General features: G+C 48.4%; 2 protein-coding genes across 2 annotated transcripts in view; both read right to left on the minus strand.

Annotated features, from left to right (window-relative positions):
* The window catches only part of LOC122550336 (E3 ubiquitin-protein ligase TRIM7-like), a 23,632-nt gene extending 19,666 nt beyond the window's left edge, over positions 1 to 3,966 (minus strand). Inside the window, exons 1-2 of the mRNA XM_043691063.1 lie at positions 3,502 to 3,966; positions 160 to 255 (exon numbers count right to left, since the gene is read on the minus strand). Coding sequence (XP_043546998.1) covers positions 160 to 255; positions 3,502 to 3,966 — 561 coding nt within the window. The remainder of the gene's footprint in view (positions 1 to 159; positions 256 to 3,501) is intronic.
* Positions 3,967 to 20,689: 16,723 nt separating this feature from the next.
* The window catches only part of LOC122550337 (ubiquitin carboxyl-terminal hydrolase CYLD-like), an 86,851-nt gene continuing 82,426 nt past the window's right edge, over positions 20,690 to 25,114 (minus strand). The window contains exons 18-19 of the mRNA XM_043691064.1: positions 24,763 to 24,973; positions 20,690 to 22,069 (exon numbers count right to left, since the gene is read on the minus strand). Of these exons, the coding sequence (XP_043546999.1) occupies positions 21,885 to 22,069; positions 24,763 to 24,973 (396 nt within the window). The 3' untranslated portion in view covers positions 20,690 to 21,884. The remainder of the gene's footprint in view (positions 22,070 to 24,762; positions 24,974 to 25,114) is intronic.

Consider the following 25,114-nt stretch of genomic DNA (forward strand, 5'->3'; position numbering starts at 1 on the left):
TGTATGTGTCTGTGAGTGAGAGTGTGTCTATGTGTGAGAGTGTGTCTGTGTGTGTCTGCATGTGTGTCTGTGTATATGTCTGTGTGTGTGTGCGAGTGTGTGCGCGTGTGAGTGTGTCTGTTGTGAGTGTGTGTGTTATGTGTGTGTTAATGTGCCTACCTTCAATTCATCTTCTGATTTTTGGAGATCCTGGTATTTGAAATGATAACTTTGTTGAGTTTGCAGAATACTCCTCACGCTGCTTAGTAGTTTTCCCTGCAAAGAGAGTAAATAATATTTCAATGTGAACTTTAATGTAAGACATGATTCATTTGTCATCACTGAGTCACTTACAGATAGAAAAAACATTCAAGGATGCTCCTCAGGGTTACCAACTCTCCAGAATTGGCCTGAAGACTTCAGAGCAAGAGCAAAAATTGTGTAGGATCTTCCTATTTCCATGATCACTTTTCTCTTAATAATAATGTTACATGAAATAGGAATAAACAGATATTCCAAAGATCATTGAGTAGAGAATCTCCAGCCACTCGCATCAGTCATTCCAAATGTGAAGGGAGATTAAGGTTAAAGAAAGAAGACATGTTATTCACATGGAGTCAAGTCTTTGCTTTACACCTGGTTATGGAAATCTTCTGTCTGTGGGATCCCTGACACGTTAGGATTACCATCTGCAAAAGACACCCTTTCCTCCAGAGAAGACTGCTCCAGCTGCTCTGCTTGATGTCCTCTCGCACCATCACCATTTACTGCTGGAGGCTCTGTTACAACAAATTGAATGGTAGTGTAATAACATGTTTATTCAGGAATGGCTATTCCGCATGGCTAGCAGAATTGTTTTCTAATTGGCTCTGGGCAGGTAGAACATCATGAGGATTGACATGCTCTGTGCCCAATGGTGTGAGGATTAGGGGCAGGAAGTCATGTGACAAAGTCACTGGAATGCCCCCTAATCAGAGTTGGCAACCACAGCAGCTGGACTGAAACCGAGGAGGTTCAGGGCACCAGAGCATCACTTGACCCTTTGTTGATGCATTGTGCCAACTGTTCGACTGACTAATAGAAACATAGAGTTATTCAGCATGGAAACAGACACTTCAGTCCAACTCATCTGTGCCAACCAGCCATTTGCTGGCATTTGGCTACATCAGTTCTGTAGAAGGGTCACTGGACCCAAGACATTAACTCTGATTTCTCTCCACAGATGCTGCCAGATCTGCTGAGCTTTTCAGCAATTTCTGCTTTTGTTGTTAATGTTCTGGAGACCCAGGTTCGGAACCCCCCACGGCAGGTGGTAGAATTTGAATTCAATAAAAATCTGGAGTCAGGACTCTAACGGTGACCAGGGAACCATTACCAATCATCGAGAAAAAACCCACGTGGTTCATTAATGTCCTTCAGGGAAGGAAATCTGCCAATCTCACATGGTCTGGCCTACCTGTGACTCCAGAACCACAGCAATGTGGTTGACTCTTAACTGCCCTCTGGGCAACTAGGAATGGGCAATAAATGCTGGTTGAGCCAGTGACACCCAATTCCTGCAAACAAATGTATTTAAAAAAGGGTCATGTGTAGACCAGACTTGGTAAAGATGCAGATTTCCTTCCCTGAAGGTCACCAGTGAATCAGATGGATTTTAATGGTGTCGATGAGGCAAGTTTTCAATTTTAAATAATTGCACTTATGTTTTAACCAGATGCTATGGTGAGATGTGGGTTTATACCGAGTCTCTAGATCACGAGTCCAGTGACATTACCATCACACCTCAAAGTTAGCTATAGGATTGGAGTCAAGGGGAGGGGAGGAAATTGCTGGATTCCAAGGTGGTGTGGCCTCTCCCCAGCAGCCTGGGCCTCACTCCCACGTGGAGGCCTGGCCTGATTTGCACGGTTACTCCTCTCCCTGGTGACTAGGGGAGCACAGAGGGAACATACCCCACACAGGGTGGGAATTCCCTCAGATTTCTCATTCAGTCCCTGGTTGAATGGCAGTGGGTATGTGAGGGGGTGTATCTGAGGGTGACGGAGAGGGAGGTGTGGGCTGGGATTTGGCAAGGATGTAGTTTTCACAGGGCTGGTGCCAAGCTGGGTTTGGGGAGCTGGAGGGCAATGGGATGTGCCCTGAAGTGGGGTGGACAGAGATTGGAGTCCTGGGCTGCCGGGTGAAGGGGGTAACAGATACCCTTGGCCAGGGAGGGAAAGCTATGGTGGCTTTGAGAGAATTAGGTTTCCCAGTGTGAAGGGCAAGTGTCCCACAGTCCTGTCTTCCAGCTAAGATACACTGCACTGTCACTCGATAATTATTAGGTAAAAAAAATGACTGCAGATGCTGGAAACCAGATTCTCGAGTAGAGTGGTGCTGGAAAAGCACTGCAGTTCAGGCAGCAGATTTTCCTGCTCCTCAGATGCTGCCTGAACTCTGTGCTTTTCCAGCACCACTCTACTCGATAATTATTAGCCATAGCTTCCCCAGCTCCCAGCTCTATTACTCTGGGATTTTTATAGAGCTGTGACTGGGCGGGATCTCATCGAGCAGAGGGTCAGAGCTCTGGCATGTTCGATGTGTCTGTCCTCTTGACCATAGAAACCCCAAGGGTAAGGTTAAACCACTCAAGCAGAGTCTACTATAACTTTAACTCCAATTCCTCTTTCCTGCCTCACACTATTGGAATCTGGATTAGTGGTGCTGGAAGAGCACAGCAGTTCAGGCAGCATCCGAGCCTTGGATGCTGCCTGAACTGCTGTGCTCTTCCAGCACAACTAATCTAGAATCTGGTTTCCAGCATCTGCAGTCATTGTTTTTACCTCACACTATTGGAAACTCAGCCTTGAAGATATTCTATATCCCAGCCCCCAGTGAGGGAAAGAATTCCATAGACCAAAAACCTCAAGCAGAAAACATCCTTTCTCATCCCTGTTTTCAATGGCTTATTCTGAAACAGGACCCCTTGGTCCAGACTCCCCCATGGAGAGAAACATCCTCTCAGCATCTGCCCCTCAAAGTCCAATACAGTCCACACTATCTTCACCCTTGTCAACACCATTTCTCTCTCTAAAAAATCCTTTCATTCAGCTCATGGAATCTAACAGCACAGGGGAGGCCATTCAGTCTGTTGTGTCTGTACTAGTTTGTTGTCAGGATATCCTCATTTGTCCTGCTGTTTCCCCAGTGCCCTTGGCAAAACCCTTGCCTTTTCAAGGCTTGTTCGTTTCCTTTTTAAGGTCACTTTTCAAATACTTTTGACTGTAACTTCCGGAATTTTCTAGACTTTTCTAAACCAAAGTAATAAAAAAAACTTCTCTGAATCCTGCCTCTGCTACTTTGTAAATTCTTTTCAGTCTTTGTGTGTGCTCTTGTTACTGACCCTCTGGTGTGGTAACTGGGGGATGACAGTGCCTCTCATGGTGACCTGCACCCTAACTCCATGGTTTTGAAGATCCCAACTGAATCTCCCTCCATCCCTGTTTCCCAAAGACACTGCAGAACTTTATTCCTCTCACTCACCTTAATCTCGGCCGCTGCCTTTTCCAAGCTGAGCAGGGAGTGGGTTTTGTGTTTGCCTGTTATTGTACACGGCCCACACACACACTCTCCATCGTCTTCACAGTAAAACTCCAGAGGCTCCTTGTGTTCACGGCACTGTCTCTCTATCGGATCGCTGGGAAGTCTGGCCGCAGGCTCACCTACGCTCACCACCTGAAGTTCCCCTCCAGGTAAGGGGAGCTTGGCCGTGAGGGCAGAGGCAGCTGCTTCCTCAGGCTGGCTTGCCACGTCCGGCCTGGGCTCCGAGACCGACGGATTGGCACACACCGGGCAGTCCAGTCTGCCCACAGCTTTCCCCTTGGCCTGGGAATCCTCGATACAGTTGGAGCAAAGGTAATGGCCACAGGGCAGTGCGTCAGAGTCAGGGAATGGGCAGTGGCAGAAGGCACAAGTTGGCTGCTCCTCGGTTATGCCCATTTCCTCCATCCTTAGTGAAACCTCGGGGAGAGTGTAACCTGCAGCAGCAGTCTGCAGTCCGACTGACTGGGAGGGACTGAACTCTGTCTGTTACACTCTCGAGATTCACTCCAACTGCAGATTAACCCTTTGTCAGCTGCAGCAGATTAACCAGGCTACAGTTAAACACCTCAAATGCTGAAATCAAAACAGCAAGTGCTGGAGAAACCCAGAAACTTGGGGAGAGAGAGAGACAGTTAGTGATCCAAGTCCAACTCTTCTTCAGAACATGTTGAGAAGTTGGGTTTTACGTTCTGGAGGAAGGTGGGGAGGAACAATTTTCAGACTGGAGGCCTGTGACCAGCGGTGTTCCACAAGGATCGGTGCTGGGTCCACTGCTGTTCATCATTTATATGAATGATTTGGATGTGAACATAAGAGGTACAGTTAGTAAGTTTGCAGATGACATCAAAATTGGAGATGTAGTGGACAGCGAAGAGGGTTACCTCAGAGTATAATGGGATCTTGATCAGAGGGATCTGAGGAATGGCAGATGGAGTTTAATTTAATAAATGCGAGGTGCTGCATTTTGGGAAAGCAAATCTTAGCAGGACTTACACATTTAATGGTAAGGTACTGGAGAGTTTTGGGGAACAAAGAGACCTTGGAGTGCAGGTTCATAGCTCCCTGAAAGTGCAGTTGCAGGTAGATAGGATAGTGAAGAAGGCGTTTGGTATGCTTTCCTTTATTGCTGGAGCATCGGAGGCTGAAGGCTGACCTTATAGAGGTTTACAAAATTATGAGGGGTATGGATAGGATAAATAGACAAAGTCTCTTTCCCTGAGGTGGGGGAGTCCAGAACTAGAGGGCATAGGTTTAGGGTGAGAGGGGAAAGATATAAAAGAGACATAAGGGACAACTTTTTCACACAAAGGGTAGTGCAATTACAATATTAAAAGGCATCTAGATGGGTATATGAATAGGAAGGGTTTAGAGGGAAATGGGCTGGCAAATGGGACTAGATTAGATTAGGATATGTGGTCAGCAGAACAAGTTGGACTGAAGGGTCTGTCTCTGTGCTGTACATCTCTATGAGTCTAAGTGGGACAGAAGGCAAGGTGAATCAAAAAGTGTGGCACTGGAAAAGCACAGCAGGTCAGGTGAAGGGCTTGTGTCTGAAATGTTGACTCTCCTGCTCCTCGGATGCTGCCTGACCTGCTGTGCTTTTCCAGCACCACACTTTTTGACTCTGACTCTCCAGCGTCTGCAGTCTCCACTTTCTCCCAGAAAGCCAGGTGAGCAGACGGTTAGAGACTGAAGAAGATTTAAGATCAAAGGCCTCTGGATTGGTCCTGCAGGATTGTAAAGATGACATGGAGTTGTTCAAGTAAGGGACAAAGGCTAACCCAGAAAACTGCAGACCTGTCAGCGTGATGTCAATTGTGGGAAAATGGATGGAGAAGATAAATATATACTTAAAGAAAATTAGGAATAGGGTTTATTGTCACGTGTACTGTTTTACAGGAATACAGGAGTACAGTGAAAAGTACATAATTTCGCTAATCCCAGTGACATCTCAGGTACAATTTACCCAGATACAAAATCTTAGGCAAAATCTAGAAAGATCAAGAAATAAGAGTTTGACATGACAGTTCTCAATGTAAGGTAGTAAATATGAATTTAAAGTTAGAAGTTCCAAATTACAGTCCTCCTTTAGTCACGGGCCTGCAGTCGCTCCACGTTAGGCTTTCCCCATGAGGAGTCGATCTCTCGATCCCCACGCCTCCACACTGCCATCTCATCGCTGACTGCCGGAGTCCCACCTGCCCCCACCATGCCATTGACTGCCAGAGATCTGCCTGAGCACACTAACCTCCTGGTGGCTGACTGGCAAAAGTGCCCATTCAGGGTCCCCAGACTGCCCCACCACATTCAAGCTCCCTCTGGAAGGTAAATGGAGGAAGAAAACTAAAAGAAAAATGAAAGGAAAAGAAACAAGGAAGAAGAAAGAAACACAGTCAGAGCCCTACTGCACCGCCATCCTGTTAACCTCAATTTAATAATAAATTAACAAACACCAGACAGTCCACATGGCAGGTCATTTTTGACAAATTTAAGTGCGTTCTTTGACAAGGTGACACAGGCAGTGGATGAGGGTAGTTTTCTTTTTCATTCACAGGATGAGGGTGTTGCTGGCTAGGCCAGCAGTTACTGCCCATCCCGAATTGTTAAAAGTCACCCACATTGCTGTGGGTCTGGAATCACATGTAGGCCAGACGAGGTAAGGAGCTTAAAAATGTGTTGCTGGAAAAGCGCAGCAGGTCAGACAGCATCAAAGGAACAGGAGAATCGACGTTTCGGGCATAAGCCCTTCTCCTTTGATGCTGCCTGACCTGCTGCGCTTTTCCAGCAACACATTTTTAAGCTCTGATCCCCAGCATCTGCAGACCTCACTTTCTCTCAGATGAGGTAAGGATAGCAGTTTCCTTCCCTAAAGGACATTAGTGAATCAGATGGGGTTTTTACAGCAAATGACAATGCATTCATGATCATCATTAGATTCTTAATTCCAGATTGTTATTGAAGTCAAATTCCACCATCTGCCGTGGTAGGATTTGAACCCAGGTCCCCAGAACATTACCTGGCTCTCTGGGTTTTCAGCCAATTAAAAGTACCATCAGGCCATTGCTTCCTGTAGTGCTGTGGATGTTGTATATTTGGATTTATATAAAGCATTTGAAATGGTGCTACATAGTATGTTAGTTAGCAAATTAGAAATGTTTGGGAATGATGGGACCTTGACAACATGGACTAGAAATTGCCTCAAGGATAGGAAACAGAAAGTAGGTATAGATGGGCATTTCCCAGATTGGAGACATGTTGAAAGTGGTCTTCCCCAGAGATCGGTGTGGGAACCGTTGCATTTGCTGATTTATATAACCAATTTGGAGATAGGGATGAGGTGGATTCCTTTGGAGGGTTCAAAAGAGAACTGGATATATTGTATATCTGAAAGGGATGGATTTAGATGGCTATGGAGATAGGGCTGGAGAATGGGACAAGCTGAGTAGCTGTTTTGGGAGCCAGTACAGGCACAATGGGTCAAACGGCCTCCTTCTGTACTGTAACATTCTATGATCCTATGTTTACATGGACAATAGGCAAGAGGGATGGGAATAGTTATAGAGAAGTAACAAAGCTTTGATCCAGAGATGGTGTTAATGGCAGAATGAAGGTCAGATCTAACCTGGAAGCAAAACCATGCAAACAAGGTATAGACAGTGGGGAGGGGGGGTTAGTGATTGTAATGGGGTCAGCCAATGGGACATCAAAGAATATGAGTTCCCTGATTGGGGCTGTTAACCATAATCCAATCAGGGACCCTCTATCTAATTGGGACTCTGATTACCTGACTGAGTGAGAGCCAGTACTATTAGTCATTTGTAAATAAAGGGTGATTAGGGATGGGGATGTCAGCCCCTGAAGGGTTATTTCGGGGGGGGGGGTTCAACATGGGGAAACAAAGTTGAAGATGTAAACTTGCTGAAATCAATATTGAGTACCGGAGGCTGGGGAGGGACTCAATGGAAAAAGAACTGCCAAACTGGCAATCTCACAACGTTCTCTCTCCATGGACTGTGGTTCCCTAGCATCTTTATAATATCACAGGTTTAACTTGATAACTTTTCAATTCATTGTGAGTCCCACTGGCCAGGGGAAGCCTTTATCACCCAGCCCCCTATGCTCTAGGAAGGGGCTTTCTGGACCACTTTGCAGGGCAGCGCAGAGCATGTTGGTCAGGGGGGTCAAATCCGTAGAATGACATGAGAGTCTACAATGACTGTGGCATCCATGCTGATCCCAAGATACTTGCGCACAAGACAACATGCTTTACATATAGACACCCATCTCAATGCCTTTGGTAAGTACCATCAGTGTTTGAGAAGGATTCATGACCTCAGCGGGGGAAACAGGCAGACCAACATCAGTGTCCTTGAAGCAGCCAATAGCACCATGAACATCCAAAACCAATGCCAATGTTTGGCCATGTGTTTAGGATTACCCAAGTTCCGACTGCCAAAGCAAATCATCTTTATCCAGCTCAAGGAAGGCACTTGAGTGACAGGAAGCTGAAGAGAGTGTTTCAAAGATTCCCTGATGTCCTCCCTCAAGAAATACAGCAGAGAGCTCTAACACTTCAGAGATCCTGCTCCCAAAGAAACCGACTTGGAGAAAGCTCCTTTAAGAGGGGTAGAATTCTTTGAGAACACCCGTTGGGAAGAGGAAGCACAGAAAAGGAACCGGGGAAAGGAATGCCAGCAATCAAAGCCAAGGTCTCATTCCACCTCCCGGAAACACCTGCCAAACATGTGGCCGGAAATGTGGCTCCAGGATTGGGCTCATCATCCACACAAGGACCCCCAGCACCCAGAACCAGAGACATGGAGTCCCCGAGGTGGACAAACAGACTGGAGAGTGAGGGATTGCTAATGACTATGCATTAAGGCAGGTAGCCCAGTGATTGGGCCATCTTTTACTCCCGTCGTCAACAGTCAGTGCAAACAGGGCCTTTGAATCTTTAGGGCAGAGGTCAACAGATTCTCAACAAACAAGGAGGTCAAATGTCCTGCCTCTTTGTTCTAGACTCTCCTCATGGACAGAGTTTTTCTCTATCTAACCGATCAAATCCCATCATCATCTTCAGCTGCTCAATTGGATCAGCTCTCAGTCTTCTGTCGCCAAAGGGATACAAGTGTCTTATATCACATCTTTCTTCATAATTTGTCCTAAGACCTTCCTGCCTTTGAGGGTGGTCACCACGGGGACAAATGAGTCTGTGTGTGTCAGTGTTGTGTTTGAGAGAAAGTGATCAGTTGTTTGCTGATCCCAGTTGTGAAGATGGTGCCCTCTCACTGTGAACAGGGATGGTGAGTGTTAACGCTCCCACAGAGAGTTCAAGGCTCCGATTACAAACTCAATGCCTTTCATTTCACTGGAGTCAGCACGTAACCGGGTGAAGTAACACTTTGGCCTGAGATAGGCTCGGAGTTCCTGAAGGAACAGCAGCATCTGGCAGCACAATGAAACATTTATCAGGTCAAACAGCATCCTGACACTGGCCTCCTCCAGCACACACATTGCTGATAAGACATCACAGATTTAGTTTGTAACGGGTGAGCGGACACACAGCACCCCCCCCCACATTCCTCCTCTTTAGCTGCGTTCAGCAGAACTGCTGAACTAGATCTAATCTGGGTAGAAAAGGTTTCTCTTTTATTCATTTGTGGGACCTGGGGGTCACTGGCTGGGCCCAGCATTTATTACCTGTCCCTAGTTGCCCCTTGAGAAGGTGGGGGTGAGCTGCCTTCTTGAACCGCTGCAGCCCACCTACTGTGGGTTGACCCACAATGCCCTTAGGGAGGGAATTCCAGGAATTTGACCCAGTGACGGCAATATATTTCCCAGTCAGGACAGTGAGTGGTTTGAAGGGGATCTTGTAGGGGGTGGTGTTCCCATGTATCTGCAGCCCCTGTCCTTTGAGATGGAAGTGGTCATGGGTTTGGAAGGTGCTATCTGTGGATCTTTGGTGAATTTCTTGTAGACAGTACACACTGCTGCTCCTGAGTGTTGGTGGTGGAGGGAGTGGATGTTTGTGGATATGGTGTCAATCAAGTGGGCTGCTCAGTCCTGGATGGTGTCAAGCTTCTTGAGTGTTGTTGGAGCTGCCCCCATCCAGGCAAGTGGGGAGTATTCCACCACACTCCTGACTTGTGCCTTGTAGATGGTGGACAGGTCTTCAGGAGTCAGGAGGTGAATTACTCACTGCAGTATTCCCAACCTCTGATCTGCTCTTGTAGCCACTGTGTTTATGTGGTAAGTCCAGCTGAGTTTGTGGTCAATGGTAACCCCCAGGATGTTGGCAGTGGGGGATTCAGTGATGGTAACTAAAATAAATCCATTGTCACCTAATCACCGGACAGTCCTTGAGTGAGACTCTCAGAGTGAGCAAAATCCCTGACACTCTTGTTTATCTTTTTTTTTCACCCGGGTGGCCAGTGACAAACACTGCCCTTCACATCAAAGGGCAGTTAGCCTCTTGTTTATTTATTAATTTTTTCTCTTTTTTTAAAAATTTTTTTTTAACCCCCACACTACCGCCTAAGTGCGGTAGTGCTTATTTTTTCCCCCAGTACCCATGGTGTGTGTGTGCAGGTGTGAGACATAGTGAAAGACACAAAGTGCGCGAATCTTTATTCAAATTCCACCACCAGGAAGATAGGAAAACACCCGAGTGGCCAGTGACAAACACTGCCCTTCACATCAAAGGACAGTGCTGTGTGATCAAAACAGTGAAGGGAAGGATAGGGACTAAATTAAAATAGAGTTGGAGGGAGAAATGATGCACTCCACTCCCTGCGGCGCCCACCTCTCCCTGAACAACTCCAGGGGGTTGGTGAACACCGCGTGCTCCTTCTCCAAGGCCACTCGGGCCCTAACGTAACCGCGGAAGAGGGGCAGGCAGACACTCTTGTTTATTTCTCTTTTTTTTTTTTGCTTATTTTATCCCCAGCACCCATGGTGTGTGTGCGCAGGTGTGAGACACAGTGGAAGACACAAAGTGCACGAATCTTTATTCAATTTCCACCACCAGGAAGATAGGAAAACACCCGGGTGGCCAGTGACAAGCACTGCCCTTCGCATCAAAGGGCAGTGCTGTGTGATCAAAACAGTGAAGGGGTGGGTAGGGACTAAATCAAAATAGAGTTGGAGGGAGAAATGATGCACTCCACTCCCTGCGGCGCCCACCTCTCCCTGAACAACTCCAGGGGGTTGGTGAACACCGCGTGCTCCTTCTCCAAGGCCACTCGGGCCCTAACGTAACCGCGGAAGAGGGGCAGGCAGACACTCTTGTTTATATCTGTCAGCCAGGGCTCCCTGATTGGACCAGGTTAACAGCCCCAACCACAGAACTCATTCTGAGGCTATCTTCATTACAATCACCACATACCCCTCCCCATGCTCTCCTCCCCCCTTCATCCCTCCTCTCACCTGACCCCCCCCCCCCCCCAACACATAGTATGTCTGGGGGCATAGGCCGCTTGGAGGGTTGGGATTTAGCACTGGGTCAGTTTGCTCCAACTCTGCCTCGGATCCGGGTAGTGTGTAACGCACAATAACTCGCCTCTTGTGCCCGGAGTATCTCGGGGAAAATTCATTCTTTTCTTCGGGCAGCAAAGGTGCAGAGGTGGCGATATCCGCTGTGTCTGTCTCAGATTCTGAGGTGTCTTCAGAACTTGAGAACCCAGGGGTTCCAGAACAGTCAGAGCTGAAAATGTGTTGCTGGAAAAGCGCAGGTCAGGCAGCATCCAGGGAACAGGAGAATCGACGTTTCGGGCATAAGCCCTTCTTCAGGAATGAGGCCTTCCTGCTGCGCTTTTCCAGCAACACATTTTCAGCTCTGATCTCCATCATCTGCAGACCTCACTTTCTCCTTCCAGAACAGTCAGGCAAGGTTTGGGCTGTCGCACCGTTTGCGAGTTTGCACGGTCCTCGTGCTTGTTCAGGACTCTCACACCTACCTGAAGTTTATACGTCACCGGATTTGATCTCGCATCGACCTCGCCTCTCACCCACGCACGGCCATTCCCATGGTTCCTGCACCAAACCCCATCCCCTGAAGTAAACTGTCACTCTCGCTTGGCGCAGTGTTATGCCCAGCATTGGTGTTCCTGACATGGTTTCACCCTCCCCTTCACCCCCAATTCAGGAAGATCAGATTTGTCCTGGTGAGGAGTCTTCTCCCCATCAGCAACTCTGCTGGGCCTATCCCTGTGGTTGTGTGAGGGATGGTCCCATAATCAAACAGGAACTGGGACAGTGAGTGAAACTGTAGGCTGTTTCTTTATGCCCTCCTTCAAAGTTTAGGCTGCTCTTTCTGCCAGCCCATTGGATGATGGGTAGTATGGAGCTGTCCTTATATGTCAAACTCCAGTTCTCAGCAAGGGTCACCAGACCCGAAACATTAACTTTGATTTCTCTCCACTGATGCTGCCAGACCTGCTGAGTTTGTCCAGCAACTTCTGCTTTTTGTTTCTGATTTCCAACATAAGCAATTCTTTCAGTTTTTATGAGCTAGTATTACCCCAATGCCATGTAGGGAGGCAGCTTATGTCAGTACCAGATCTCTCGTGTGGGATCATAATCCACCAATACCTTAGAGGATGATGGCTGTTTCTTCACTTCCCTGAAAGCGATGGCTTAGCTACGCAACCATTTCCAAGGCTGACTCTTTTTGAGGAGTTGCTGCAAATGTGCCAGGATGGAGGCCGGGTAATGTGTGAACTTTCTGTAATAATTCACCAGCCCAGGGCAAGACCAAAGCTCTCATACAGACATGGGAGCTGGGGCCCCTTTGATCATCCTCACTTTATCTTCCAACAGGTGTCGGAGAAAGTGAGGACTCCAGACTGCTGGAGATCAGAGTGTAGTGCTGGAAAAGCACAGCAGGTCAGGCAGCATCCGAGGAGCAGTAGTCCAGTCTTGTTGACTCTGTAGCCCATGTAGGTCACTGGGGGTGCCTGGAGCACAGACTTTTCCCTTCTTAGGCATACATCCACCTTGGAGAAATGTCTAGACTATTTCCAAGTTCTCTAAGTGCTCTTTATTGGTCTTTCCTGTTATTAGCACATTATCCAGATAAATGTCGACCTGGGATAGACCTTCTAAAATGTTCTCCATCATCCACTGAAAAATGGCACAGGCTGATGATACCCCAAATGGCAGTCTCGTATATGGGTACCAACCTTTATGGGCATTAATTGTAGCATACCTCTAGGAATCCTTACCTAAACCCAATCGCAGGTACGCATGGCTTACGTCCAGCTTTGTGAAGGACAGCCCCCTGCCATCTTTGTGCATAAATCCTCTACGCAAGGGATTGGGTATTTATCCAGCTGCGAGAGACAGTTTCCTGTTTGTTTAATATCCCCATCGACCTGTCGAGCTTCACAACCAGTTTGGCCGGAGCAGCCCAGCCACACAACACAATGGAGGGTATTCTCAGTGTGAAGGTGGGACTTTGTCTCCACTGGGACTGTGCGGTGGTCACTCTTTCCGATACTGCCATGGACAGATGCACCTGCAGTCGGCACATTGGGAAGGATGAGGTTGAGTATGTTTTTTCCTCTTGTTGGTTCCCTCCCCACCTGCCGCAGACCCAGTCTAGCAGCTGTGTCCTTTAGGACCCGACCAGCTCGGTCAGTAATGCTGCTGCCCAGCCCCTCTTGGTGGTGGACAGTGAAACCCCCCACCCAGAGTACACTCTGTGTCCTTACCACCCTCAGTGCTACCTCCAAGTGTTGTTCAACATGGAGGAGAAACTGATCCATCAGCTGAGGGAGGGCGGTGCGTGGGAACCAGCAGGAGGGTTCCTTGTCCATGTTTAACCTGAAGCCATGAGGCTTCATGGGGTCTGGAGTCAATGTTGAGGACTCCCAGAGTAACTCCCTCCGGACTGTATCCCACTCTGCTGCCCTCTCTGCTGGGTCTGTCCTCCCGGTGGGACAGGACTTATCCAGGGATGGGGAGGGTGGTGTCTGGGATATTGTCTGTAAGGTATGATCCCGTGAGTATGACTATGTCAGGCTGTTGTTTGACCAGTCTGTCAGACAGCTCTCCCAATGTTGGCCCTAGCCCCCAGATGTTAGTGAGGAGGACTCTGCAGAGTCGACAGGGCTGTTTCTGATTTGTTTTTCCCAATGCCTGGGTCGATGCCAGGTGGTCCACGCAGTTTCATTTCTCTGATGAGACTTCTTAGTGATTGATAGCATTCCTGGCTTGCTCGGCCATTTCAGGGGGCAGATCAGAGTCAACCACATTGCTGTGGGTCTGGAGTCACCTGTAGTGATTACCAGGTCAGTGATAATACCACTGGGTCATTGCCGCTCCTTAAAGTTTCCCGCAAACGTGATCTCTTTCCTCTCATTCGAACGTTTTGCTGTACGTCGCAAAGTTTTTTTGCTTCTCCAGCAGACGACTCTCCTTGACCAAGGCATCACACTGTAACGCTTTTACATCCGGGAATCGGACAAACTTTCTACTTTACAATTCTTGTGATCCATAAATATCGGTGATGAAAATACTAGAACTGGGGGGAGGTTGTTTTAGTTTCTTTCATAGAATCCCTACAGTGTGGAAGCAGGCCATTCTGCCCAGCAAGTCCACAATGACTCTCTGAAGAGTATCCCACCCAATCCCTGTACCCCTGCATTTCCCAGGGTTACCTCACCCAACCTGCACACTATGGGCAATTTGTCATGGCCAGTTGACCCTAACCTGTACATCTGTGGATTGTGAGAGGAAACCCACGCAGACACAGGGAGAACGTGCAAACTCCAGACAGTCACCTGAGGGTGGAATCGAACCTGGGTCCCTGGGGCTATGAGGCAGCAGTGCTAACCACCGTGCCATCCCTGTTCAGCTTGTGTTTATTTTAATGCTGTTCATCTGGCATATTTTCTAAGCTCTACCTGTGAAAAGTTTAGCTTTCCAATCCCCTCCCCTGATGTTCCCTTACATACCAAACTGTTACAGCTTCTGGAAGCCTTTAGCATTGGTTTGAGCTTTCCTGCACTTCCTCCTGGAATTTTTCCCATTCGCCTGAGTCGCTGTGTGAACCCTGGAAGGTTAGTCCGACCCAGGCTTAATATGAGGTCATGCTATGAGAATAGATCCCAGGTTTTAAAATGGGATTGAATACTGGCTAGAGTGGAGGAGGGAAAGAGGTTAGATTGATCTAATCCTAGAGGGGAGATAGAGAGGTTGGGAAGAGGAGGATAGAGAGAGGGAAACATGAGGAGTGAGGCAAAGAAGAAGAGTGAGAGAGAAAGAGATGGAAAATATAACAGAGCAATAGGATGAAAGAAATAGGACAGTGAAAAAGGGAGAGAGAGAGTGTGAGTGAGAAAGAGAGAGAGAGAGAGAGGAAGGGGAATCAAGTGAGAACAAGAGGCAATAGATGGAGAACAGAAGGCGATGAAGTATAGAGAGGACGGTGGAAGAAAGTGAAAAGGAAGAAGGGAGAGAAAAAAGGGAAAGCGAGGAAAAAAGGAGTGAAGAGAAAGAAAAAAAGTAAGAAGAAAATGGGAGAGAAAAACAGGAAGGAGGTGAGAGAAAGTATTAGAAGGTGACAGGGAGAAAGAGAGATGAGGGAGAGTGAGTGAAGAGGACACGAGAGAAGGGGGAGGGATGTCCAAGTTCTAGAACTTTCCATCAGTGTTTTCCATTCCCAGCTTATACACTGTATCTTCCACACATTGACTCAAGCATTTTAACTCATTCACAAAATGAAAGTGAAGGTAGCAGCAATGATAAACACGACGGAAGAATCGGGATGCCAAGGGACAGGGGGGGGGGGGGGGGAAGGCCTAGTGAGACGGGGATGGTCTAGTGAGATGGAGAGGGCCCAGTGAGACCAGGACAGCCTAGTGAGACCGGGACAGCCTGGTGAGACGGAGAGGGCCCAGTGAGACCAGGACAGCCTAGTGAGACCGGGACAGCCTGGTGAGACGGAGAGGGCCCAGTGAGAGGGACAGCCTGGTGAGACGGAGAGGGCCCAGTGAGACGGAGAGGGCCCAGTGAGGCCAGGATAGCCTGGTGAGACGGAGAGGGCCCAGTGAGACCAGGACAGCCTGGTAAGACCGGGACAGCCTGGTGAGACGGAGAGTGCCCAATGAGACCAGGACAGCCTAGTGAGACCGGGACAGCCTGGTGAGACCAGGAGGGCCTGTTGAGACCGGGACGGCCTGGTGAGACGGAGTCAGCCTAGTGAGACCGGGACAGCCTGGTGAGCACTAGGCTCACATCACCTGGCCTCACTCAGCCGGACAGAGCCAGGACAAGGATTGGACAAAGGAAGGTGCTACAGGAGTCTGCTTTCACCATTTTCGACGGAACATGACCATCACTGGCAAGGCCAATATATTTTGCCCATTCCTAACTGGGCTTAGTTTTGCCATTTCGGAGGACAGTTGAAAGTCAACCCCATTACTGTGGGTCTGGAATCACACGTAGGCCAGCCCAGGCGAGGGTGGCAGATTCACTTCCCTAAAGGGCCATTAGTGATCCAGATGGGATTGTACAGCTAGCAATGACAGTTGTCATGGTCACCATCACTAAAACTAGCTTTCAGTTCCAGATTTTATCAAGTGATTTTTAATCCCACCAGCTGGCATGATGGGATTTGAACCCATGTACCTCTGGGCATTAAGCTGGTCCTCTACACCAGTAGTGTCTACTAGACTGGCAGGCATTCCCGCTGCATCCATCTCTCGCAGTCAGGCATCTCCACAGGAACTGATGGGAGTGCAGGATTTAATTTGAGTTGATTTATTATTGTCACGTACCTTGGTACAGTGAAAGGTTTTGTTTTGCCAGCAGTACAGGGAGATCACAGGGTGATAGAACAGAGCAAGGAATACAATGCTACAGCTGCAGACAAGGTGCACAGAGCACGAGGTCTACATTCGATTTGAAATTGGAGAGGTCCATTCAGTAGTCTAATAACAGCAGGGAAGCAGCTGTCCTTGAATCTGTTAGTACGTGTGTTTAAGCTTCTGTATCTTCTGCCTGACGGAAGAGGTTGGAAGAGATTCTAACCTGGGTGGGAAGGGTCTTTGATGTTGGCTGCCTTTCTGAGGCAGTGGGAAAGGAGTCACGAGCTTGAAGTTTGGCTTGCGTGATGGTGTGGACTGTGTTCAGAACTCTCTGTAATCTCTTACAGTCCTGGGCAGAGCAGCTACCATACCAAGTTGTGATGCACCCAGATAGAATGCTTTCTATGATGCATCTCTAAAAATTGATAAATGCCTATGCTAAATTGCCCATAGTGTCAGGTGGTAAATGTAGGGCAGGGGAATAGGTTTGGGTGGGTTACTCTTCAGAAGGTTGGTGTGGACTTGTTCGGCCGAAGGGCCTGTTTCCATACTGTCGGTAATCTATCTATTTACGGACACACTGAATTTCCTTAGCCTCCTGAGGAAGTAAAAGGTATTGTTGTGCTTTTGTAACCATTGCATCAATGGGGATGAAGCAGGACACATAGCTGGTGATGGTCACTCCCAGGAACTTGATGCTCTTGACCCTCTCCACCTCAGCTCCATTGGGGTAGAGAGGGGTGTGCCCGCCTCCTGGTTTCCTGAAGTTGATGATTAGCTTTTTAGTTTAGCATCACAATCTCTCCCTCAGTGCTAGCTAGAGTGCTGGTCACCATGTTCAAGGCCAGCAGAGAGTGGCTACAGAGAATTCCACTTGGGGAAGAGGATCAGGACCCGTGGTCCCTACTGTGCAGTGTTGAGGGATGTGACCCTGAAGTCAGCATTTTGTAAAAAGAACCCAATAAGCAGAACTTCAAAAGTTATTTGCTAAAGGCAAATCATAGCTAACTAACATGCTGCAGTGTTTACGACGAGATTACAGAGAAGATCGATGAAGGTAATGTTATCCCTGTGTTGTACAGAGACTACCAAAAGGCCATTTTATAAAAAACGTTTGAGAGCAAAGTTAGACTTTACTGAGTAAAAGGGACATTAACAACACAGTTACAGAACTGGCCGAGCGACAGGAAAACGAGAGAGCGAGAAAGCAATGAGAAATGCATTAAATAAAACCGAGAGCAGCAGATGCTAGAAATCTGAAACAAAAGCAGAAGCTACTGGAGAAACTCAGCAGATCTGGCATCATTTAGGGTTGATTGATTCTCTAATTGATTGATGCATTGTCATGTGTACCGAAGTACAGTGAAAGACTTTGTTTCCAAGCAGTGCAAGCAGATCACTGGGCGGCACGGTGGCACAGCGGTTAGCACTGCTGCCTCACAGTGCCAGAGACCCGGGTTCAATTCCCGCCTCAGGCGACTGACTGTGTGGAGTTTGCACATTCTCCCAGTGTCTGCGTGGGTTTCCTCCGGGTGCTCCGGTTTCCTCCCACAGTCCAAAGATGTGCAGGTCAGGTGAATTGGCCATGCTAAATTGCCCGTAGTGTTAGGTAAGGGGTAAATGTAGGAGTATGGGTGGGTTGCGCTTCGGCGGGGCGGTGTGGACTTGTTGGGCTGAAGGGCCTGTTTCAACACTGTAAGTAATCTAATCTAATCATAGTAGGCAAGGATGTACAGATCAAAAAGACTTAGTGGCATACAGATTACACTGCACAGGTCATGTGCTGGATGAGATCAATGTTAGCAAGATCAGCATTATTGGAGGCTAGAGCGTCTATTCAGTCTAAACTGCCAAGAAAAAGCTGTTCCTGATCCTGCTGGTGCGTGTATTCAGGCTTCTGTATCTTCTGCCTGACGGAAGGGGTTATAGGAGAATATTACTGGGTGTGATGGATGTTTGATGCTGGCAGCCTTTCCGCGTAGCAATTGGGTAAATGGAGTTCACGGATGGAAGGCTGGCTTTCATGATGGTCTGGGCTATGCAGACCACCTTCTGTAGTTTCCTACGGTTGCCATATCAGGCAGTTATGCATCCAGACCATATGCTTTCAATGCTGCATCTGTAAATGTTGGTGAGGATCCTTAAGGACAGGCCAAATTTCCTGAGCCACCTGAGGAAGGAAAAGTATTGTTGTGCCTTCTTGACCATCACATCCATGTGGGAAGTTCAGGACCGGTTATCAGTTACAGTCGCTCCAAGCAATGTGACACACTCCATCCTCTCAAGCTCGGTTCCATTGACATAGAGGGGCGGGGGGGGAAAAGAGAAAAACAAAGTTAACCCCTGACCCTGCTTTCGAACTTGATAATGGTAAATGCATGGTTCTTGGGCTGGAGGTCAGGTTTGTAGCAGAGTTCGCCAGGGCTCAGTCCCGGCAGCCTTGCTGCTCCTGGACATTGGTGTCCAGAGCAGAAAATCAAAATGGAGGCAACACTTACGAACTGTGACAAGGAGAATATGGAACTTGGGTAAAAATAAGGAATAATTGGCAGATAAGTGGTAGATGAAACTTAATGCAGAGAAGTGTGAAGTTATTCATTTTGATTGAAAGAACACAGACAACACAAAAGCCAGGGGATAATTTGAAAAGAGGATACAGGAAAGAACAACCTGGGGAGTGCCGTTAAAACACAATGCTACATCTTGTATTATCAAGAACAAATGCAAGGAGGTTATGATAAACTTGGATGAAAGGCTGGTTTGATCCCTGCTGGTGTGTTGTGTCCAGTGCTTTAGGAAGGGGGAGGGGCCAGGAACAGGCAGCTGGGACCAGTTTAGCTTGGGATGATGGTCAGCATGGACTGGTTGGACCAAACGGTCCGTTTCCGTGCTGTATGACTCTATGACAGTGCAGAAAATTTCACGAGAATGCTTCTCAGGATGTGGAACATCACGTTATGTAGATATATATTAAATCTAGTCTCTTTTGTCAGCACTTGGCCCATATCCCTCCAAAACCTTCCTATACTATCCAGATGCCTTTTAAATATTGTAACTGAACCAACCTCCACCACTTCCTCGGGCAGCTCATCCCATCAACGCATCACCCTCTGCGTGAAAATGTGGTCCCTCAGGTCCCTTTCAAAATCTTTCCCCTTTCACCTTAAACCGTTGCCCTCTAGTTTTGGACTCCCCCTACTCTGAGGAAGAAGAAATGGTCTATTTACCCTATCCATGCCCCTCATGATTTTATAAACCCGTCAGGTCACCCCTCAGCCTCCAACGCTCCAGGGAAAAACAGCTTCTCCCTATGGCTCAAACAAGAAGGATCTGTTTCTGTGCTGTACATTGCTATGACTCTTGAAAAAGAAAGGTTACGGGCTGTTTTGCTTCAGAAGAGCGAGATGAGATTTGATACAAGTTTCCAAAATCACAAGGGCTTGGACAGAGCAGATAGGGAAACATTGCCGACGTTAGCAGAAGGATTAAGAATCAGAGGGCAGTGATTCATATCGATTGACAGAATGGTGACAGGAAGAATAAGACTTTTTTGCGTGTGTGTCACAAGTGGTTAGGATCTGGAAACCACCGGTTGAGGGCAAGGCAGAGGTCAATTTAATCAGAGCTTTCAGAAGGGAACTGGGTTGTTATCTGGAGAGAAAGTATTTACAGGGCTTTGCTGAAAAGGTTGGTAAGTGGCACTGGGTAAGCAGACAACTGGCATGGGCAGGATGGGTGAATGGCCTCCAGCTATGATGGCCTGGACCCAATTTCAAAGTTTCGTCCAACATTGCCAACAAAAATAAAACTAAAATGAGATAAAATGTTTTCTTTTTATTTAAAGATAAAACGATTTGCAAATACAAATCTGACAAACTCCACAACAGAAAACAAGAAACAAAATTGCAAACACACAGTCAGCAGAAATATCCACTGGCAGCCTGAGTGGAAATGGAAATTAGGAAGAGAGAATTCCTCCTTGCTCTGGAACCGCCCCGAGCTGGGAGGGAATTAAGTTTGAGGTGGCCGCGTAAATGTGTGTAATGTTTCAAAATGGAGGGGCCAGAGAAAACCAAGATTGAGAGCACTGTCTCACTCACCATCCAAACTTGGAAAATATTGCCTTTCCTTCACTGTCCCTGGGTCAAAATCCTGGAATTCCCTCCCTCAGGGCATTGTGGGTCAACCCACAGCAGGTGGACTGCAGCGGTTCAAGAAGGCAGCTCACCCCCACCTTCTCTAGGGGCAACTAGGGACGGGTAATAAATGCTGGGCCCAGCCAGTGACGCCTATGTCCTGTCAATAGATGTTTTAAAAATAAAAAAGAAGTGTATGAAACTCTCTTCCTGAAATGATGGTGGCAGAAGAGTTCTTCAATATTATTAAGGCAGAGATCGATAGATTCTTGCTGGAGGGTGAAAGGTTATCAGTGAGTTTGAGATTACAATCGGATCCGCCATGATCTTATTGAATGGTGGTGCAGACCTGAGGGGTTGAATGGCCTACTCCTATTTCTAGTTTGAACATATTGGCTGGTTCTACATCATCATTGGGTCTAAGCCATCCCAAACAGTGTCACGGGGGTCTTTAATAAAACAGTGACTCTCACCATTTTAAGGCGATCGCGCACATGACAAAAGTTTGTTCTTAAATGCTGGTCGTTAGACCTGACTTTGGGATGTGTGCTCACCAACGCATAGAAACGTCTTCATCAAACACAGCAGCATTTCAAAGTGGGGGATCAATGCTGTAAATATTTTGTTCAGGCCAGTTATGAAACACCACTGGAACAACACGTCCTGAGATGGGACTTAACCTGGACCTTCTGGTCTCGAGGTAGGATATCACCAACGTACTACCAGAGCCCAAAAGCTTGCTGTTGTTAATTGTATGTTATTTGGTGGTGTTCCATTGAGAGGGGTTTGATATACTCTCACCTAAACAGCAGCAGACTGAAATAGTGCTCGGGGTGGGGGGACTCTGCAAATAAACGCCAATAGGAAAACACAAATGTCAGCTTCCACTTCCAACCAGAACATGACGGCCGACAAGTTCTCAAAAGCAACGAGGAGCTGGCTCTGCCAGTGCTGGCCACGGCACCAGTGAACTAATTGGAACAGAGAAGGCTTCCGGAAACAGGAGACTGTCAGAAGCTTTTTAAATGTGGCGCTAAAGCTGTGCGGGGCAGGAGGTAAAGGCTAGCGTGTGCAGAGAAAGCTGCACGCTTGCTGGATAAGCCCACAGCGGGAGCTCAAAGCCAAACCCAAACTCGCTTGGGGTAACCTCCCCTCTGACCCTCCACATTGCTGACCCACAGCCATCCCCATCCAACCTGATAATCCCCCTCCAAATCTCACCAACCCCCCTCCCCCCAGCAGCAAGGTCGACATGGGACGGCTGTCTCGATTGGTTCTCCTGGTACAGTAAAGCCCACCCTCCCCTATTTGCATCTCCCCCCCACCACCGTCCTCCACCAGCCCCTACCCCGGTGCTGGGCAATGGGGGGAGTGCTGCTCACTTGTAGACGGCCATGCGCGGGTGTTCGTACAGGTACATGTAGGCATCACACAGCTGGCGTTTGGCCACACCCTCCATGTCCCGCGGGTTCTCTTTGGCCAACTGGGCGGCTGAGCGCTGGGTGTATTTTGCCACTTCCGGGCACAGCGTCACCGTGGGGATGTTGTACCCGCTCTCGCCACCTACAGGGTCCGACCAGCAGCACATGCGAGGAAGGAAATAAAAAGGACAAGACAAAATCCATTCAGGAAGTCTGACATTTATATAGAAACCTTCCCACCACCTCAGGACAGAAAAATATAACCAGTCACACCAGGCATTGGTGGGGCGGTGATATTGTCCCTATCTCTGGGTCAGGAGAACCAATTTCAAGACCCACCTCTTCAAGTTGACCCAGCCAGAGAGAGAGAAGAGCAGAGCAGAGATACAAAGAGAGAGAGAGAGAGAGAGAGACAGACAGACAGAGACAGAGAGAGATACAGGCCGCTGGAGTTCTCTGCCTCAGGGGGCCTGTGGAAGCTTAGTTCATCATAGAGTGCGTCCAATACAGAGATCGATAAATGCCAAAGAAATCCAGAGGGAGATGGTGCAGAGGGAGATCAGTCCTGAGCTAGTCAAAGAACGAACAGCCTCGAAGGGCCGAATGGCACTTCCAGCTCCAATTTCTCGCCTTCAGAGCACCTCTCACAACTAAAAAAAAGGAGCCCTGATGAAGGGCTTTTGTCTGAAACATCTATTCTCCTGCTCCTCGGATGCTGCCTGACCTGCTGTGCTTTTCCAGCACCACACTGATCCCCAGCATCTGCAGTCCTCACTTTCGCCTTAAAAAAAAGGAGCAGCCAACCACGTGCACAGGAAGATCCCATGCGCCAGTCAGGTGGCATGACTCCCTGGTCCGCTGACTGAAAGTATTAAGAACACCGACTGGCTCCTGTGGGCCTTGGCCTTCTGGGTGAAGAACGTTCTAGAATTCCACAACTTTGTGAGTGAGGGCGTCTTTCCAGGTTTTGCTCCTCAAATCGAATTCAGATCATATGAGCTCTCAATTTCTCCATCAAAAGGTGAAAGTTCACCCGCACCTTCCCCCTCGAATCCTCGCAACATTTTAAAAACCTTCTGACAGATAAATTTGAAGTGTTGAGGGGGGGCTGTTAAAGAGAGTCCAGGGCCAGGTTTGGAATCAGGAGGATTGGAGAAGCTGGGAAAAGGCAATTTGGCCCATCACTATCTGCTGGCCCAGAAAAAGCTATCCAGTCTGATCCCAATTTCCAACTCTTGCTCTGTTACGGTGCCTGGTGGGGTGGGCGGTGGGTTTGACTTCACTGTGGGCTCAGGTATTGGGCTCCTAGCCACCCTCTGAATGGAAACATTTCTCCTTTAACCCCTCTGAACCCCCTATGTCCTCCCTCAATCTATGCCCCTGCCCTACCCTCAGGTAATGGAGCCCTCCACATAGGGAAATGGGACTTTCCATTTCCTCAATTTTATACATGTCAGTGTGCCACCCCTCAATGTCCCCTCTTCCCAGCACTGTTCCTTTTCCTAATCCCAAAAGATGCATTTATTTCCCCCCTCAATTAGCTGATAAGATAAGGACGTCTCTGGCAAGGCCAGCATTTATTGCCCATTCCCAATTGGCCTCTGGGGGCAATTAAGCGTCAACAATGTTGCTGTAAGCCTGGAGTCACATATACGCCAAAACAGGGAACCACTGCCCCTTGCAAGTTCTCCTCCAAGCCACTCGGAAACCATCCTGACTTGGAAATGTATCACTCTTCCTTCACTGTCACTGGGTCAAAATCAAACAAATCCCTCGGTAGGATTTGAACTCTCTTATTCTGGAATATTCTTCCATGAGATGTCACTGGTCATTGCGACAGGACTAGGCCTCCCTGCCTGAGGTACTGGGGCAAGGGGCAGGAGGCAGGAAGGAGAGGCACGGAGGGCAGTAATGGGGCAGGAGGAAAATCAAACTGGCCGACATTCTTTGCTGGAAATGGAGTGCCCCCTGCTGGCGTTGCAGAGCACTGCAGGAAGTAATGCACCATAACCCTTGACCTCCAATGTCTGCAAGGCAGTCACAGAAATTGACGCTTCGGGAAAAGCCTGATTTTTGATGAAGGGCTTTTTCTGAAACGTTGTCTTTCCCCATGAAAGAATTCGGCCCATCATGTCCATGCCAGCCCTCTTTCAGAGCAACCCGGTCAGTCCCATTCTCCCGTGCCAGACCTGCATAACTTTCCACACAGAGGGTGGCACCTGTTTGGAATGAGCTGCCAGAGGAAGTGGTGGAGGCTGGTACAATTACAACATTTAAAAGGCATCTGGATGGGAATAATAGGAAAGGTTTGGAGGGATATGGGCCGGGTGCTGGCAAATGGACTAGATTGCATTGGGATACTTGGTTGGCATGGATGAGTGGGACTGAAGGGTCTGTTTCCATGTTGTATGACTCAAAGACTCTGTTCATATACCTTGGTGTCTTTTGAAAGCATGATCCTCTCCATTTTTACCAGGTGCCAGTGGCCACTGCGTTCGGATATCACCCCACACAGTGAGCCTACCAAACCCCTTCAGACCCTCCCCAATCCAGCCCCCATCCTCCCTCCCCCCTCCACACCCCATCCACCCTCCCCCGCTCCCACCCTATCCTCCCCCCCACACCCCCCCTCCCCCGCCAACTTATCCTCCTTTAAACCAAATGTGGACAGAGATTCCCCCTCTACCTTCTCCAAATCTCCCATGACTGTGCCCACCTTGGGGGGGGTGGGGGGTGGGGGCATCACCTTAAACCAGAGAGAATGGGGGAGAACGTTCTCCACACCAACCCGGAGATCGAGAAGAGTACAACATCATCTTATTGAATGGCCCTCACCGTGTCTGTCAGACATGCTGTCGAAGAACATCCAGTGGTGGTCCTCTGGCCCGTATTTGATGAACGAGACGTAGTGGCTGGTCTCGATACAGAGCACAGCAAAGAGCTGCATCTTCTCCCGCGGCACCTGACTCTTCCCAGAGCGAGTGAAGCCATGTGGGCATTCCAGCTGTATGGAGCGGTGGCTGTGCCTGGAGGGGTGGGAGTGAACCTGGTTCAGGGGAGAGTGAGAGAGAGAGTGAGAGAGCGTGAGTGTGTGTGTGTGTGTGCGCGCGCCCGCGCGCGAGCGAAAGAGAGAGGAGAAGAGAAGAGAAGAGAAGAGGAGAGAGACACACACAGACAGAGGGAGAGG

Source organism: Chiloscyllium plagiosum, chromosome 5 (genome assembly GCF_004010195.1).
Source record: "Chiloscyllium plagiosum isolate BGI_BamShark_2017 chromosome 5, ASM401019v2, whole genome shotgun sequence".
Taxonomy (NCBI): domain Eukaryota; kingdom Metazoa; phylum Chordata; class Chondrichthyes; order Orectolobiformes; family Hemiscylliidae; genus Chiloscyllium; species Chiloscyllium plagiosum.